The sequence below is a fragment of the Bombus terrestris genome, chromosome 13 (genome assembly GCF_910591885.1).
Source record: "Bombus terrestris chromosome 13, iyBomTerr1.2, whole genome shotgun sequence".
NCBI classification, from domain to species: domain Eukaryota; kingdom Metazoa; phylum Arthropoda; class Insecta; order Hymenoptera; family Apidae; genus Bombus; species Bombus terrestris.
Window position 1 is genome coordinate 8,493,346 of NC_063281.1, and position 19,814 is coordinate 8,513,159.

Consider the following 19,814-nt stretch of genomic DNA (forward strand, 5'->3'; position numbering starts at 1 on the left):
GAGAGATTCGCAATGGAGAAAGCCCTGTAAAATCTCGATCAAGTTCAGTTGGTGGATCGATGAATCGCGCGATTCATTGTGGAAGGTGGGTCGCAGGAAAGGGAGAACGCTGGAAGAATGGTGGACCAAGAAACGAAACGAGATCGATCGTGGCCTTTCAATGTCTCCGTTTTATCGCCGGTCGTATATCATCGTGGCTCTATCGCCGTTTCAGGATCTTCGAACTTGGCTGTTTCTTTCCTTCGTGGAAAATATAGATACGCATGCGTGCGATCTTTATGGAGAGATCGAGTAGCGCGATCATCGAAACTTCGCCGGGGAATGGAACGCAATTTCCGTATCCATTTCCCATTCGTTCTTATTAAAACGTCATCGAATCAAAAACCTAAGACATGGCACTGTATCTCCGATAGAAAAAAAGCAAAAAACGAAGAAAGAAAGATAAAATTGCCTAGGAGCAATTTCTCTATTCTGTTTCTTTCTCGGTTACTTTGGAATTTCGAATTTTCGAATTTCCCAGGTTAACCTGTAAAAGAATTATTCCTTGCTAACAATGCAGGGTGCATGAAAGGGACACTACGAAAATGGTGGGATAAGAGTGGAAATCTACGAGGGAGGAAAGGGGAAATAGGCGGAGAACAAGAGAGAGAATCGGGAGCGCTGACGTAGCACTGTCCAAGCCAAATGGCCAAAATGGTCAGCCACCGTCGGTAATGGCCCAATAGACGCTCCTTACATTGCCGCAAGATATTGTTTAGGCTCGCCGTTTCTGGCCCCTGTTCTTCCTCTATCGTTCACCGACTCCTTTACCCCTCGTGGACCGATTTTCGATTCGAACGGCATCCTCTGCTGTGGTAAAACGCGCCTTTCGAATTCTGTCGTTTCACGTTACGTTGTCGCTCGTAAACGTATCTCTCGGAAACTACATCACACGCACGATAAGCTGCTGCAGGATAAAGGCTTCTTGCATTGAATCGAATTCTTTGAATTTATCGGCTTCTTTCTCCCTTTGTTATTTTTATTTTTTTTTTTTTTTTTTTACTAGCATTTTAATTTATGCAGATGTCTATCGACGTAAAGGAATTTTTGCAATAGAATTTCTTTCGCTAATTATCTTCTACGCATAAATTTTGACGTAAAAATATGCAAAATATAAATATCCATAAAGGTATTACGATATTTCAATTGGATAATGGAAAATTATTGAAACAACAAACGTAGAAACGAATACTGTTGCTCTCATCTGTAGTTAAGGCAACGAAAGTCGAAGCTAGATTTCGCAGATTAAATCGTAGAGCAACGGAACGGCGTCACTTGAAATATCGTTCGACTAAGAAAATTTTATTTCGACGGTGATTTGTGCGGCCGAGTTGAAAGGGGCCGGGGTCCTCGAGGTACTCCTTGTTGGCCATTATAACTTTCTGGATTCAGCCAGTAATTAAGTCTGCAATAAGGACGAGTGGCCTGCCAGCCATTAGGACAACGATGGATCGACACTTTGTGCGGCAGGCGCGAAAAAAGGTCACCCCGTCAAATGAACCGAAAAGAGATTCGATGAAAGAAATTGTCAAAGCGGGAGAAGAAACGAGCGGCTGGGAGGGTAGAGAAAGAAAACGACAGAAATAGAAAAGGAGAATGATCGGAAGGGATTCGATCTTTTGCCGCAGTAATTATCTGGCACAATTATTGGCTGTCATTCGACAACTCATCGGACAAAAAGATGGTATATTCGAAGGTAGAAAATCGAAATCCATCTCGTTCTCGTACGTAGCTCGATTCTCAAGTTTACGATGTGTGTACACTTACATACGTGGAAAGTGTTTTGTGGCTCGATTTAGAATGCAAAGTGCTTTTCCTTTGGTCGAGTTCTAACATTGGTCAGCTTCACCGATTCTAGTCGAGCACAGTGATCTGAACTCGCGCAGAGGGTGCACTGTACGGGGTACGAGCATAGTTCAGAGGCGAATATTTGCAGTTGCCATCCAATATTTAGCCAAAGTCAACAAGCTTGACTGCTTGACTCGGTATCGGTCTGAGCGGATCCTTTTCTTCGCTTGCTGAGATACTCGGGCGAACCTTTCTCGGCCGCGGACTAGCTCCGCTCTCTGTTCTCTCTTTTTCTTCATCTTCGTCCTCTACTTCTTCTTTTCCAAACGTTTTCTTTTGTCCAGTCAAACCGGCACGTTGGATCGCTAATAGAATAATAAATATATGACAGAGTACGTTTTCTGCACGCTCTTTCAAGTAGTATCCTGAACAAACTGTTACTAAGATGAAAGAATCTTCATTCGTCGATCCTGTTCGATAACCCTTTCCTTATCTTGGTACCCGATATTACCGTCGTGAAACTTTTTCGTGCGTACTCTTCCAAACGTCACTCTTCGCGTACACCTTGAAGATTTTGAGACTTCTTGTTTGATGCTTGATGCCTCTGGCCCAGAAGGGACCAAGCTTTCTTATCTCCTTTGTAAGAGTGCTACGAGGAATTACGATCCCAAAAGCAATTCCAAAAATGACCACTCTTCTGCTTCCCTAATGCTTGCACGGATCATGGTCCACACTGTCGAACTTTACGGCGACCCTCCACTGTAAAGCGCGACGGAGACGCGAGTTATAGGCGAAATACTTTCGATACGAAGCCAGATAGCTAAACGAAGTAAAGAGCAAAAGAAGATTCGTAGTTAGACGCTGAAGAACTGGTTTTTGAGGTAGCACGGTAGAACAGCAAGGTTGCTTTCGTGTAAATTCCCGATTGTGACCTGTCGCCGTTCGTCTACGTTCGTCTTCCTCGTCGCTACGTCTCTTTTCATCCTGCTCTTTCACCACAGTGACGCGTTCTCCGGAAATTCCATGGAAGTCGAATCTCGCGCCACCCACGACCGCCCACATAATTCCAGCAGGCGAGAGCTGTTCGGTTAATATCTCCCGGTTGCTGACACCGTCAAATAAAACATTCCCTTGGTTCCCCTGACAGGGGGTTCTGAGGGGACGCCGCCGGCCGACGAAGGTGTAACTTCTCTATAGATTCGAGATGCCGCGCTCGGGGTGAATCTCGGTCTTTTATGTAGCTGATACGATAGCACGTACATACGTATACCGGGGGGTGAAGATACCGCACGCATGATTCGGCTGATGCTGCAGTTTTCTCGGGAAGTATAAGAAAGCAACGGGAATATAAGCGCCATCTTATATCGCGATCAAATTTTGTCGAGTAATAGAATTCTGTTTGAAAGTTAGATGTTATGTTTTGTTCTATCGTGTGTTATTGTGGCACTCGGAGATTGAAATATTAATTTTAGTATTTGGGGGATTATTTTTCTTTCATGTCGTGTCGAACGTATGTGGATAATGCAATTAATATACTGTATAGACATAGAAATATTATCACGCTTAATACAAATACAAAAATACAGAAGATGCGCACACGTGGAAATGGAAAAAGAACGCGTAAGCAAATATTATAGAAAAATATAGATCTGTTAAGATTTCCAACCAGCCCTGGTGTATCTAAAATCGCGGGAAAATCGAGTATCACCGATAATCTGCACGAAACCTCGACGAGGGGCAGCAGAGGAGGACATATAGGAAATGAAGGATGAAACGATTTGCAGGAATGTAACCTAGGGACTCGTCAACCGCAACACCGTACATGGCTCGTTGTCATAACCCGTGCATAGTTTTCACCGATTCACCGGAGCTGAAGCTCGTCCAGCCGGGCGGAGGAGACGGAGAAAAAGTCGGAGGTAGAACAGACCAGGGGGTGGTAGAAAACGGTTCCGTGGGGGTGGGAGATTCGCGCATATCCGATGGCGAGAGGAGGCAGCAGGCTCTATGGTGAGAGAAAGAGAGAAAGACAGTAAGCGAGAGGAGGTAGGGAGATAAGGCTAACACAGCGAGAGAATGAGAATGAAGGGAGAGACGTTTCCACTATTGATCATCGAGGCTCAGAGTGTAATGCTAATCATGCCCCCTTCGCTCGTACCCATCCCCTAACACCCGCAGCCGCACCTACCCCCGACGTTATCCACCCTACCCGTCGTCGATTCTCTCTCTTACCCCTCTCTCACCCTTCCACACCACCTCGGGAAACCGGCGTCCCTGCTGTGACACAGAGCCGGCAAGATATCGACTCTGACACCCTCGCGACCTATAAGCAACCGAAAGGATCTCGTGCTGCGATTCGATCGCCAATGTCTAGGAATTCGTAGGTATAGGGTGACTAGTTTAATTTAGGTGATTTATACGTTGGCGTCACGAATGGCGAGGGATTAATGTTGAGAAATTAGAGGATGATGTGGTGGTAACGTAATTTTGAGTTTCGAGGATTGAAAGGAAAAGAATACACTGTGATACGACTGTGTAATGAGGTGATAAATTAAATCATGAAGAAGCGTCGACCGATAGTTTAGGATGGTATACTGCATTATATTTTACGATTTTACTGTGTAATCAAACGCAATGACGATTTGTGACAACGTTGTTTTATTCATGGATAAAAAATTACAAATGTTAATTACAATTTTAACAAATTGAGAAAGAAAAGTTACGATATAAATATAAATATAAATTGTCATTTACATGTACTATATACAATAGATCGTCTTTGTATTATAAGATTCTTCGTAAACCAGGTTATTATCTGCTCGTATTCCGATCGATTCGCGTGTCCCGACAAATCGTGTTTGCTTTAACTCCTGACTGATTTTACTACCCCTTTATGACATGACCGATATACTACCCAAATTTTGAATAATAAATTCATATTTGCCCGTGATTCTATTTAACGAAATTATCCATGGCGTCGCCAGAACGTTAGATCTCCCATAACCACAGTATACGTTTGAAATTATTGTTATTTAACGATAATCGGGGATCGATTAAGTGGGGATCGGTTTCCATAGGCGATTCGGTATTTCGCTTGGTGGGCAAGCTTCATCGAGAAAATTCAGAGAATATCTTCGTAAACGCCGGCCGAAATCCCGGCAGCACGCGGCCGTAATACCTGCCGTAACGGGCAGCGTCAATATTTATCGATAGTCGAAGAGCAGCGGGCACGTTGGCGGTGGCGGCGGGCCGCTTAATAATTTCCACGTGCATCGGTCGTGTGTCTCCAGCCGCTGGTTCGGTGGCAACGATATTTGCCTAGCCAGGCAACATCCATTTTTTCCGCGTATATTCCATTTTTATTTTTTCTTTTATTCGTGATGCCCATCCTCCCCTACTCTCATAATAGAATGCCGTCGACGAAACAATCTGAGCCGCGAAACGCTCTCTCAATCCGATTCATCCTCTTTCGGCGTGATCCTCCTTTTCTCTCTTGTTCTCCTATGGTTTCACGGATTCATCGACGAGAAACTGTGTCCTGTGTCTGCGGTGAATACACCGTGGAATAGAAAGCACCTATACACACGTACGCAGGCATGCGTGTGACCCAATGTAGACAGGGTTTCCAGCTAATGAACGACGCCAGCATTAATACGGCAAATAATAAGAAGCTGCGCCTACGATGGAGCCAATATAATAATTACATCAGCATATCGGCAAACAAGAATCAGCAACCCTGCTCGGCTGCCCTCGGTCCCGCTCGTGATTGAATACATAGCAATCTACAAACAGTCTACATAGTATCCCGTGATCCAACCGTGTTTAGCGTACACCCTCCGTGATTTTGTATTAAACCGAAGTAACGGTACACTTGGAGCGAATTGTTGCACGAAAAAAAAAAAGAGAAACAAAAAGCCAAATTTATTAGAGTCGACTTTTGACGATCTAGTTTTTCATAATTTATTTTCTTCGTTCGAAACGTGGAATTAATTGAAAATTTATTTTTTATAATCGAGAAGAAAATGTATCGTTGCACGAAGAAAAAAGTAGAGAAAGGATTTAAATTCATCGGGATAAGTCTTGCGGGATTTGATTCCTCGGAGAGTTTGGTTAGAAATTTATTTTGTGCAATCGTGAAAAAGTTGCGGCCAGAAATTTTAATTAGCAAGAATCGTGGAAAGCTTGTAACTATCTGTAGCACATTCATCGTTTAGCTGGGTTGATTCGAATGGAAGAGAGATCCGGATAGGGCCGGAAGGATCTATAATGCTGAACCCGCGCGAATTTTCGACAGGGAATTAAATTTCGTTTCGTGTCAGCGGCAACCTCCGCGTTGGTCCTGGGTAAAAAGCTTCCTGTATTGTGTTCCCTGACGGCTACCATTGTACCGCCTATTCGCGAGTATTTGTTCGGACACGCGGGTTTTTTTTAAAGCAGCCATCGGCTGTCGGCCGGCATCTCCGTTTTGTAGCGAATGGTTCGCGCGCGAGTTCGTTACGCGGGTACACTGTCGGAGCAAGTTCAGGAATGACGGGCATCTCGTTAACGGAAAAAACGATAACGCAAGTGACCGCCCGATGAGAAACGTTACCGGCTGATCGTCCTCCACTGACATTCAGATATTTTTACAAAACCGCCGGATTTCCTCCAGCTAAAAATATTGTGAATTAAAACATCCTGTTAACATAAACTTTTGCTTAATTGTCTTGTTGACAGAAGATTCGAAATCATGTGCAAATTCAACACAAATCTACAAGGACATTCAATTCTTCGACAATGTAACAGAAGGATTAAAAATTCAAGATAAACGACTTATTTGCTTCGTTGTCGTTTTTTACATTTCTAGCATCAGATACAAAGGATACATATTTTCAATTTTCTTATTACAAAATGTAAACGTTAATAGTTACATTATTTATAATAACATTCAACAAACTTCCCTCGAGCTCCACAGATAATCTGTTAATCCAAATATACTCCTGCTCTTTTTATAATATTTTTTAAACATATTGGGTAATTAATTAAATCTCTGTATTATTCTTAATTGATTTAAGAAAGGACAAGAAGTGGTCATCATTTTAGAACATCAGCCAGAATGAATGAGAAATTTTCATAGGATCTTATGATCATTCCTCTTGGATTTAAATCATATTCCAATGACATCGCGTCACCCTAATACGTTCGAAAAATATTTAATCGAGCAAATCGCGTAATCCAATCGTAGACACGAAGAAAGTCATTGTCGCGCGTGCGGAGAGGCGACACACGGATAAACTCGGGTTTTACGATACCGGTGGGGGGAGGGTCGAGAAGCAGAAGTGGTGCGTGCGGGCGGGCTGTACTACGCCACAACGGTGGAAAGGAGCAAAGTAAGCTCCTAATTTCTCTAGGGGGGATGAAAGTTGCCAGCCGTAAGCATCTCCGCGAAGCAAAACCAGCCGGAGAGGTAGAAGAGGGTTATAGGTATAACCGAGTCGTATCAGGGCGAGTGGAAAGGCTCCGGTAGTCAATCGACAGGGCGAGAGCGAGAAAAGAGAGTTTATATTGGGAAAAAGGCAAGACTCGCGCGGCAAGGCCCGCCGACTAGAATGAAACGTTTAAACTTTTTATGAGTTGCTGCGTCGTCGCTCGAGCGAAGAAATTTCAATTTTGCCGCCCCTTTTGCCTTCCGCCCTGCCACCGTGTTCGCGGCGCAGCTTCCTCGCGTTTCGACTATATCCTCCGATTTCTCCTTTCTTTTCTTTTTCTGCCCGCATAGCGTTTTCTTCATCGTCCCGTCGCGTTATCGATTCGTTGCTTTCTTTCGTTGTAAATCGAAGAAAAAGAAAATTGTAAAATTAAATATTTTATAAATCGCAGAAACCTCAAAGAACAAGCTATATTAATATTATAAACTGATACGTGTCAGTCGGAGGTAATCTCAGAATTCGAAAGATTTGAACAATTACTATATCTTATTACACTTATTCTTCAGGGAACTGTGCACTGTGATACTTTTGGGGAAAAAGATGGCAGTTTTATCATTTGAGTGGGAGAGTATTTAGGTCTGTGTTTCGTGGGACGAAATTGAAACAGCTGGCGAAGGGTAGCATAGGCCCTCGGTGTCACCGCCTCCTCGTCGAGTCATAAAACTCTTGATGAAGACGTCAATGAATATTTATCCTTCCGCCGCTTCATTCTTGCCGAAATTGTCGGACGACGAAGGGCGATGCTCCTTTCTCTCGACCGGGAAAGTTAAACCGAGTAGATCGACCGAGCTCGATCAGGGCATCATGACAGGACAGGGCTCAATGAGACGGACTTATTGTTCCATCGAAAGTTATGATTTTCGAATTGGCGCGGGACAGAGGCGAATCGTGCGCAAGAAGGAGGCTCTTAATTGGAAAGCCTGCTGGAACTTACATTCAAATGCGTCTCTATTATCCATAGTCGATCGACGAGTTTTTATTAAGGTTTAATTGGACGTTCGAACATAATGGAAAAGCTCGGAGCGCGGGACCAAAGAACCTGTTAACGCATCTTTCCTATCGTCCAGTAACAATCATATTCCGATTTATCGCTGTATGTGTGCGTGCATGTGTATATGTACGAGAGTTTACGTCATTCTTATCGACTTGTCGTTAGTCGGAGGAATTTTCCTTTGGACGTACCACAGAAGATAATCGGCGTCCAGAGAAGTCAAATGGTGCGTCACGGAAGGCACGCCTCGAGAGGCGCAGTTTGTATCGGAATTAACCGACTGGGCGGCGCAAACAGGGAGAATGCTCGCTGAAGAAGACCACGGAGTGGCGGAAGTTTCAAAGAGGCGCGCGAGGCTAAAGCCGCCGGAGAAGAATGTAAAGAAACAACAAGGAGACGGGAGAAGAATAAGAGTAAGAAGTAGACAACGTGGAAGACGAGAAAAAGAAAGAAACACATAGAGCGGGGAAAGGCAGAGTCAGCATTGCCCACCCGATCTCAGCCACCCGACCCTCCCCCGTTTTAATATGTTGACGCTCCGGGGAAAGGAGAGAAGAAAGAAAAGGAAGAGAGGAGCGAAGCGGAGAGAAAAAGGAGAGAAGAAAAAAAAGAAAATATGCCCCGAACAAAGTCGTCGGAAAGGGTGGTGGAGACGCGCACTACCGGCAGGCAAGAACGAAAGGGAAAAAGAGAGAAAGAGGCTAGACGCCGCCGCCACCGCCACCGCTGCCGCCGCCGCCGCCGCCGCCGCCGACGACGACGACGACGACGACGACGACGACGATGAGAGCAAAAGGGGGGTTAACAGAGGGAGAGGAAACTACGGGTACGGTGGGTACGAGAATCCACGGGGTTGGGCATTCCGGGGACGGCACAAACAGAGGACCAGGCGAAAAGAAAGTTTGCCGTATAACAACAAAAGACGTTTGTTATTGGCGCAGCATTTGAATTGTCTCTGTGTCGGCGGGCCTCCTTATTGGCCGAGCCGAGGCGACGCGACTCCTGCGCTGGTGGGGGGTTGCAAGGGGTGGCCACCACCCCCACGCCCCTTCTTCTCTATACCCCTCCATATCCCTCACCTCGTTGCTTCTCTCATCTCTCTCTCTCTCCCTCTCTCTTTATTTCCCTTCGTCTTTCGCTGCAGCCGAGCGTTTTCTATCCTCCGGAGAGAACGGCTATACATGCGGCTAAGTGTACCGCTATCTGGACTCTGGACTTCGAAGCTACCTCCGACACTCTGCACCCACCCCTTCATCGCCACACCACCGCCTCCGCCGCCACCGCCGCCGCCGCCGCTGCTGCTGCTGCTGCTGCTGCATCACCGTTCGCTGGAGGCTGCTACCTCCCCGGGATGACCCTTTTCGCCTGGCGTATCGGCGTGGCCGCTATCAGCCACCACCACTACCACCCCCCTACGTCGGGCGACGCTGGAAAAAGTAATGCCTCGGCGAAGAAGAGATGCAGCTCGTGGCTCTTATTTCATTCCAGGGGAAAGAAACGGCGCGGCCGTCGCGACAACCGACACTGATGCGACAGCTCTTGCACCTCGAATTAGGGCTGCGGATGTTGCATCCAAAGTTCTAGCTAGCAGCCAAATGTAAATTCACTTGTTCTTCGTGTGTGCGTGGATCAGGAACGTGATGGATGGTCATGATCTATCTTGGATGAATGCAAATGTGACTTTGGGGTACTCGAAGATAATTGGAAATCTTCAAGGTTGAAGCTAGAAGATATAGTTATGGGTTTACATCGTTTGGAATGGTTTTCTTCGAGGTATAGAACGTGGTCGGGTTAGAAACTATTTCTAACGTTGCAGACGTATTTCGGTTGATCTTGAGAATTATTGACAGTTTATATATTCGTGATTATATCGGTAAATAGATGCAGCTATATTAAGTCGAGATTTCGCGAAATATACTTCCTAGTTCTGAATTATTCTAAGCGAAGAATTTCAATGTAGAAAATTTTGGCAAGTGAACGTTGCCAAGTGCATGGTGTTACGGAAATATTTGCGGCCGGTTTCTAACTATGCACACGGTCGCTACTTCCCTTGCCACCGATGTTCGACATAGTTTTATGTTCATACTTACGGTAGCCACCGCGTATATCAATGGATCGGCTCTAGAATGTTCAAGTAGACTGTTCGATGATATCCACCGTAGCTGGTTTATTGTTAGCAGCATCTGCTCTTGACGATTATTCTTGGAATTACACTGGAAATTTATGACGTGAGTTCGAGCACGATTTTACGAGACATTTTCGTGTCAAAAACTTCGATCTCCCTTGCCTGCTTAACGTATGGCCTTCGACGGAACCTCCGCGCCGCTATTAATTAAGGCAACTGTCAAGACACGGGATATCCGTCCCTTCGACTCGACGAATCGGGGGATCAGTCTACGATCAACGTATATGTCGATATCATTCGATTATTTATTTAAACGAATGTTAACCTCTTGAACTTCTGACCCGTGCCACTCTACGATTAGAATACGTCTTTTTCTTAGAAGAAAACTTTAACAAATTTGAACATCAAAGTACGAATACCTGATATATTTTATTTAAAGTATACAAACGTCTGGAAAATATAACAAGGAAAGTCCATTGAATAATATCTGATAGTATTATTTACGTAGTAACGATTGATTATTATTTATACATGCAATAAAAGAGAAAGTAATTTGAGATAGAGTCTGAGAAACCGGAACCAACATCGTTTCCTTGAATGGCTACGTGAAACGATCCGGTAAGACACAGGAGATGCGGTCGGTAGGCAGTCAGACGACAGAGTGCAGCGCGTGCACGTTGGTTTGTTCCTCTCCTTTCCGAAGCCCGCTCGCCCACCTGCATCGTTCGGAGAATGCGTCTAGAGCTGGTGCTACCCCAGCCTCTGCTGCCCCACGTATTCGCTTGAAAAGAGGCGTGCGCCGCCTCCGGCTCTCCCACCACCTCGCACCCGCCCCTGTATCCTCCACACGGATATATATACACACGTATACGCGTACATACTGTCGTATACACACGTATACACATCACATATCCCTCTCGATCTTGCTCTTCCATTCGTGCCGATCCCGACGTCCTTTCTCTGTCCGTTCGATGCACGCACTCTCTGTGTTACCGGCGGCGTCACATAAAAGCAGCGGCGCGGGTGCAGGGCGAGGATTCCCCCTAAAAGCTTGCAGCACGCCGAAGAAAGAGACGCTCGCGGGGGAAAAAGCAACCCGTGGGAAGAGGAAAAAAGGCAAACGAGCGAGACAGGCGGATAGATCGGGGGAGAAAAAAATCGAGAGGGATGGATTCGGAGAAGGGCGGAGGAGAGAAAAGCGCGAGGCAGAAGCAAGGCAACTAACGGGGCGCGCGAGAAGCAGCAGAGAACGTGTGCAACAGAGAACACGACAGAGAAAGAGAGTGAGACATGTTCGCGGAGGTCGGCATTTTGCAGGGGAGAGGGGAAATGAAAGCCCACATCCGCTCTCCCTACGTTCACCCCTACCTTCCTTATCTCCCTACCGCCGATGCCTTCTCGCCCCGATACCGCCACTGCCATCGTGCCACAGCTCTCCCCTCTCTGTCTCTCGATTTCTCTCTCTCTCTCTCTCCCTCTCCCTCTCTTTCTCTTCGTGTGTATGGTTAAATATTGCATTATTGTTTTAACGGCAGGGAGGAAAACAGCGTAGCCGAGCGTGCCCGCCCGCAGAGTTGCGCGCATCCGCGCCGCGTGTACACTCGCGCCGCGTCCTCCGCGCTCGTATATTGCCCGAGCTACTATCGTGTCTCGTATCGTATATCGTCTGATCGCGTTCGTATCTCGACGCGACCTCGCTATACCTACTATCTCTATCGTCATCGATCGTCATCACGTTTCTCGAGCCTAGCATCGATACGCCGTCAAGGTATCGTATCCTCCTGTAACACCCTATTGCACATCGTCGTCCGAAAGAGAATTCTTTCACCCGTCTTAACCCTCGGCGCAACACGCGCCATCCCCTCCGTTCACGCATCTTTTCCCCCTTTCTTTCCCTTCCCACTTGCAATTCCGCTAGCCGACAAACGAAACTGCGACCCAGTTGTGTTTTGCGTGCGCTGTTTAACGAGACAGCCCTTCGGTGCGGCTTTCGCGGCAATTCGTACAACATCTTGCCAGGGTTCCACCCCTTCCAGCGCAGCTTCCGCGATATACGCTGATCCCGGTAACTCCTCCATCTCCTTTATTCCATCGGTAACCACCGCCTTATCCCGCGCTTTCGTCTCTACCGAGCAACCGCCAGCAACGCCGCTGTAGCTGCTACTGCGCGCAAGGCCATTCGGCTTGGCCACCCCCCGCTCCACGCCGCTTTCCTCCCTCGCTTACACCGCCTACGACTGTTCTCCGGCGTCGTCACCACCCACCCTCGCCCACCCCCACGTACACTCGGCATCTCAACAACAAGTACTCGCTACCGGGTAGCATCCGACACAACACAGCAAGTCGCCCTACTACCACTCCCGCCACCACTTTCTCCCCCTTTCTCTCTCGCACCCTCGACAATTCTCTTTGTCTTTCTCCCGGTCCTCTGTTGCTGTAACGTGGCCTCCCTAGGAGGCCTGGCTCGCGCACCGAGCCAAACACGATATCGCCTACTAACCGTGCATATCTCGAGACAACCGGTCGAGACCACGCGATCCAAACATCTCTCCGGCGCGGCCATCCGACACTTCGGGTACGTTTCGTTCTCCCTACCCAACCTGTCTCTTCATATCCAGTCATTCACTCTCTGTTTCATTCTCGTCCGCTCTCCTCAGAATCTACGTACATAGTACATAGCCACGTATATAGGAACATACATATGTACGAACCCACTCCTTCTCTTATAGCCTCTCTCTCCTTTACTCATACACTCACCTTTCATCTCTCTTCAACTGATAGACTCATACCAACGTTCACTGACCTCTCCCTTCCTCTTTGAAACCTCGCTCGTTTTGAAGCTTGTCGATCGTCCCTTTGGAATTGTTTGCTTTTTTTTCTCTCTCTGTTTGAATCGATTTTCGAAATCTTTCTCTTTCGATCAGTGTAGGCAGTGCGTGAATAAGCGTGCATGATCTTACCACGTGCCTCGAGCAGCAAGAAGACAGTGACTTGAAGTGAATGATACGATGGATCGAAGGTTCCGCGTGGCTTTTGTGCCCCGGCAGTGATGTGCACGCCCGCGGTGGCGACTCGATGAAAGGTTTCCACGAACGCTCGTGAACGTGACAGTGGACGTAACAGTGACGATATGTGGAGACGAATATAGTGGTATACGAGTAATGGAACACAATTACACGCAGCGGAAACCGATCGTGACAGAAGTGAGTCAGAGTCTCGTGTCCAGTGCGTATAATTGGTCGACGATGCAAGAAATCGTGTAAGTAAATGGAACGTTTACGATTCGATTCACAAATAGACGTGTTTGTGATCAATTCAAATATACAGTGTCTGCTTTTTAACCGAACTTTGAGCAAAATGTCAACCGAATTGCGTAATGTTCGCGGCCAACCTTTGAACAACGCAACGTGACTTGAGACGTAACATTTATTAATCGCGCTTACTTTTCGTGACGTCTTACGCCAGTGTATCGTAAACGTTTATCGTGTAAATAGCATGTAACACGACAGATGTTGACGTTTGATCGGATTCCTACTTGTTTCGTTATATTCGTCGAATTAACGAGCACGTCTAGCATACGTGACGTCCGATCATTGATCGACCGTATCTACTTCCGTTTAGATATCGAATTTTATCTGCGTTCGAACATATCAATTTTATTCGATGTCTCCACTATATAAAGAGACATTTTTACATCTTTAAAGTAGAGACAAGTTCAAGAGAGGGATTAAAATCTTCTATCGTGGTTTATCCAAAACTCGCGAGTCTACTCGGTGATTCTTTGCGACGTAAACGTTTATGCCGCTAGAAGCTTGCTGAACTCTATTGGTCAAATGTAAGAAGGGATATAAAAAGTGGACGTCGGGAAACGATTTCATAAGCTTCGAGTCAGTCGTCTTGCGCCTCGATAGCAAGTTTTACGGTGACACAAAGTCGCAGCCTGGCTAGATGCATTTGCAAGCAATGGCCTGCAAGATGACCTGATAACAATCGCGATCGATAAGGAAAACAGCTTGCCGGACGATAAAGCGTAAACACTGCGTTCCCTTGACAGCATCGTACGGTCTGCCTGCTATAAAACGAGATAATACCGACAATACTTTGTCGATGAAACGATCGCACTTAGAGGAAATTAATTTCTTTTTTTTTCTCCACGAGATAATAACGTTCCATTGCAATAGGAAAATTGTCGTACATTGCGCATTACCTACTTTTTTTATTCGCGCGATACAATTGCCAACGTATTGTGAATCACTGGAAGTTGACGATAAAACGTTAATGAAACGCGTGTCGTACTCGTATTACGTATAATTGCCACTTTTTCTCGGCGATTGCATAATTCACGGGATCAGAGGAACGATACACGGGTGGCGGTGTACACGCGGCATGTTTTCATGTAACTTCTTGCAAATTTACCGACTCCGATAATGGCGGGGTTATGAATATAGAATGGGAACGACATGGTTGAGAACTCGATGTTCTTTTGACGCCCCGTGCGCCAGCTATGTTCTTCCACGCGGCATCAATTTTCATATCGTGCATCGCGGGGAATTCTACCTTCCCTCTTGTCGCTAGTTCATCACGCGCAAAACGATTTTCGTAACTCGCCGTTTCTCTTTTTCCTCGTACTTTAACCCGAGCGACTAAATTAGTCGCCTAAACGAAAAAGTAGCTTGAAGTAGAGTAGTCTAAAAATGGACTATTTACTTATTTATCCTTAAACTTGATCGCTGTTATATTTAATTCAATCTACGATTAAATTTGAAACTGGAATCACTGTTCAATAGAATAGAGTGTATTACATCGTTTTAACATTTCCTTCGTTACTTTTAAAACTTGACGTTGCTGTTAATAGACTTATCAATATCATATTATATCAGATTTATCGATTAAGAAATTTCAGAAGATTTTGATCAGAAACTTTGCTATGTTTCATAACGGTAGAGCTGGGAAATTGCATGAGGTTGTTGGATGCGGAGTGAGAATGGTGCGTGCTGTCATGTCGGACGCGTGGCACGCACTGAGATCGGTGAACTCATCGTTGTGTCGGGTGTGTAGTGTATCGTCGGGCGCCGACGCTTGTCCCCTTCCCTTCAGGTCGCCCTTTCCTCTACCGGCCTCGTCCTATCCCCGCCGAAACCGCGAAACCTCGAAGCTCCATGCTCGAAAAGCTGAAAGCTCCTACCTGCTCGACAGTCGCGTGGCTACTGCGCCACCGTTCGCACGAAACCGCTGCGAAATATTGCCCATCGTTTTACGATATCGATACAATGTCCTATAATTCTAGAGGGGAGTCGATCAAACTTAGATGTTGGTTTCGCCAGCGATGATTAACCCTTAGAATCCAATAATTTCAGTTTCTGTGGAATTCCTTCGTTACATACTTTTCAATCATATAGCTTTTATAGTATATCGAGGTCCTATAATTGATCATGAATGAAAAACCTATTTGAGGCGTGTGACAATGACGAGGAGATGAAGATCTGATAGCTTCAGAATCTGACAGGATGCGTGTAGCATAGCTATGGTTTATACCGTTAATATTCTTCCTCGTGTCGCTTTCTTTATAACTGGAACTGCATTTTTATTGTTAGAATCTTTCCCTAACGTTGGATTGCTTATCTTACCTGGAATTCCATCTTCAGAATTTCTGCGTTACTTCTTTTACTGCTGGAATCCTGCTATTAATGTCCTTGCACGACTTTATGACTGGAATTTCTTTCTTTTCGTATATTTATGCTATTTATGCTATTCATTTTGTTGCTAGAATTTCTTTATTAGGTGTTCCTGCAAATTTCCTCTACCACTAAAATCCTTTCTTTAGTGACTCTTTTTTGATGCTGGAATTTCTATGTGATGTTCTTGCTGCTCTCCTTTTATCGCTGGAATTCCTTCTACGATGTTTCTGCATTACTTTGTTTATCGTCAACAATTTTATTTGCGTGGTATTCCTTGCACAGTTCTTTTTATTGCTGAAATTCTTTTCCTAGTGTTGCTGCTTTTATTACTGGAATTCCTTATTTGCTATTCTTACGCTAAATTTTCATTTCATATCGTAAAATCTACTACAAAGAGATATGAATACGCTTCCAATTTTTAATGCATATTCTACTAACATTAGAATTAGAGAAATACGACTACTACTGTCAGAAATAAATATTCACTTGAAAACAGTTCTATCTCGAATTCATCCTATTATAGTCATCCTACATCTCCCTTAGAATATTTTGAAAGATTGACAGTAGTTGAATTTTATTTATAACGACGTCTCTTAGTACCTTAGTTTTAATTTACGTCATTAACTGCTGCGCCGTGACAACGAACACGTTGGAATGAAAAACTTTGATACATGATATTTTTAGACAAGTTTATAATCGTACTTCGAGCTAGAAGAAGACGGAGTTAATCGACAGGGAAAGAATTCAGCATTTACAAATCCCAATGATCTCGAGGAAAATGTAATTTGACACGATCTATATTTAATAGGTATATAAAAATACTCGTACACACACAGGCGACAGATTACATCGAACGCTAATAGGTGTAGTTAATGTAAAATTCACCGGCCGACCAACGACTTGTACGCTAAATGCAGATGGGATGATGGTGTTCGGATTGATTTTTTAATTCGTTCTGACAATGCATATTATTACCCCCGCTGTGGTGGTTTGATCGATAAGGAAACCGCGGTTTTTGAATAATGTATCGGCCCATTAAAATGTAATCGGTCCGCGGCTGCTATTGCGAACACCGTTTCGCCTCGTGGTATATATATCATCGTTGGATTCGAGATGCATCACGATCCTGCACGTCACACCTCCGTATTTTGCAATTAGACGTCGTACACATGTGTGAAATGAGTTCGATCCAGCGATCAAATATAACGCCACCGTACACGAGAATAGTAGCCGTGCAGTGGGAATTAAAACGTTCGTTACATCGTACGAAGGCTGTCTCTATTATGAACCTCATGAAATTGTAATTCCGTGCAGGACGTTTATGTTGCAACGAACATCGAATCACGATCGAGTTTCAACGTAGCCGCGGGATATCGCCAAGGAAAAAGCCATTCTTTGATCCAGCAAAGTCGATTAATTACCATCCGAAGAATCCGACCTAACTATAAGATAAATTCCAGGCAAAAGTGTTATCATCGGTAAGCCAGGCTCTGAAGAACGACCGGGTGTACTCGCTGGCGAAATATCGCGGCTAACTTGGGAACGAGAGGCGTGTAGAATTTACACAAGCAAATTACACTTCGCCTATATGAAAGCGGTAATTATAAATCGGCCAGTTGGAAACGGCGAATTTATGGGAAGGGTTGCCAGGGATGGCTAGGGGGGCCGAAGAAACGGCCGAATAGTAAAACGCTGTACGATAGAGACACTCGGCGGACGTGGAAAATTAGCTGGTACTCTAACGTCGCGTTAAAACATAGAATAGGAAACTTCCTAATTAAACCATCGATCGGTAACGAACCAACCATAACACTAAATATCTCCTCTTTCGATAACATTTATGTATCAAATTCGCTATCCCATCGAGACGATGTTTTTGATAGCCAGAAGAAAATACTCGGCTCCAAAGATTCCTATATCTCGAGTAAATTTCGAAGACAAAAAGGAGAGGTGGTAAAACGGCGAGTAATTCGTAGGATCGTCGAAACGAGACTAACGAAGAACACGTGGGAGGAACGATTGGGGGTTGGGTGATAGCAGCGGGTCAGGAATAATCCGCTCTCAGGACGGAGGGGGTGAAAAGTTCGTAGAGGATGCGAGAGAAAGAGAAAGAACACAGAAGGGGAGCAAGTTGTGCTAGATGATATCCAGAGGATTATTCTCTCCCAGTCGCATCACAAACTGCCGTGACAAATCGCCCTATACTTTATGAGACAAGTCTTTCTTCTGCACAGCCACTCACTCCTGCGAGGCATATATCACCCGGTCGTCGATATATTATCGCCGCGACGCCTACCGTCGCGCAGTGTCAATACACGATGCGACGAAACAAATAGGCGGACCTGGTTTTCTCTCTCTTTCGTAGGATTCCTGGGGAATCACGAGAGCACCAGCCGCGTCAGACAAAATCCTTCGTGGATTTAGATCCGGAAGGATATATAGGTGGCTCTTGGAGAAGGATCGATGCATCCGAGTGCGTGAAAAAAAATTCGACCCCTACACGTAGTCGTTCGAAACGTTTTTGCTTAGTCGATTTCAGGATTTACAGCACGGACTATACGAGTTCCCTTTCTTAATAAAGAACCTCCCTTCTCAATACGACAGCGAAATAATTGTACAGTAGAATAGGCTTGTCTGACTAGCGGACCGCGATATAAGGAAATCTACTGATGATTTTTCAGTGTGAATATTTATATAGGTTTATTTCAAAGACTCAATAGAAAAGTAGATCGGATATATTTTTTCCATAAATGAGGAAACAATATCCGCCATGATCCAAAGTATTGTATTTAAATTTCCCAGCTTTTGTGGAAGTTACAAAATGTTATCCTCGCTACTTCTGCTCTAAGCTTCTTATTTATTATTTCATTATTGAATCCGAAAGATCATTAAAATATTAGCTTGATAGCAAAGTAATATCAGTTTGGTTGATATAAAAATGAATCGATTCATATACTGTCATATATTGTTTTATTTAATCAATTACATAATATTCGTAATTTTTACATGAAATCTCAGCTTCGGATTACATCTAATTCGATAACAATTAATTTCTCACAAGAGAAAGATCTATCCTGTGGAAGAATGACTCTTCGCGGTACAGCCACGCGGATTTCTTTGAAAAGTCTTGGCGAATGACGTTGCAGCCGGCCATCACAATCGCGGTAGACATTCGACGTGGACCGACGTCTGCCCGGAACGTCTAGAGCGGTTAGAAAGGTTTCGAACGCGCGAAAAGAGCCAGAGAAACGGTCTCTCCCACTTCTTACTTTCTCCCTTCCTCGAACTTGTAAACTCCCTGTGGTACGCACGGCCAACTGTTCTCTGGGACTTGGTAGGGATGACGGCTGGAGGTTAGAGTCCCGGACAGCGGGAAAAGTCTTTAAAAGGGCTGTAGCAGCGTAGGTAGAACTGACTGAGAGATAGGTGAATGAGTACGTGAGTACATATTTGTTTAGCTAGAAGCACTCGCTCGTTTTATCTTCATCCCTCCTCCACGCCCTCTGTTTCATCCTGTCCTTCTTCTATCTTGCCACAGTCCTCTGCGTGCACGTTTCTCTTTGATTTCGTGTGTTTTCTGGACACGCGGTCCGTTTTCCGTACCAGTTCGCGAATCCAATGAATGGATAAACCGGACGGACGAATCGTACCAAGGCGAAACTGCTTCCCTTGTGATCCTCCTACACCCTCGAGGTAGATAAGGGGTTCTTTTTGGCCGCGGCGACAAC

The 19,814-nt window shown here is 45.1% G+C and overlaps 1 protein-coding gene across 16 annotated transcripts in view; it reads left to right on the forward strand.

Moving 5' to 3' along the window:
- LOC100651096 (forkhead box protein P1) overlaps positions 1 to 19,814 on the forward strand; it is a 216,643-nt gene that overhangs the window by 150,067 nt on the left and 46,762 nt on the right. Inside the window, exon 1 of one of the 16 annotated variants that reach the window (XM_048411482.1) lies at positions 13,356 to 13,665. The exons of the other annotated variants lie outside the window; for them this stretch is intronic. Coding sequence (XP_048267439.1) covers positions 13,570 to 13,665 — 96 coding nt within the window. The 5' untranslated portion in view covers positions 13,356 to 13,569. Of the gene's footprint in view, positions 1 to 13,355; positions 13,666 to 19,814 lie in introns of those variants that run through there. 16 annotated transcript variants of the gene reach the window in all.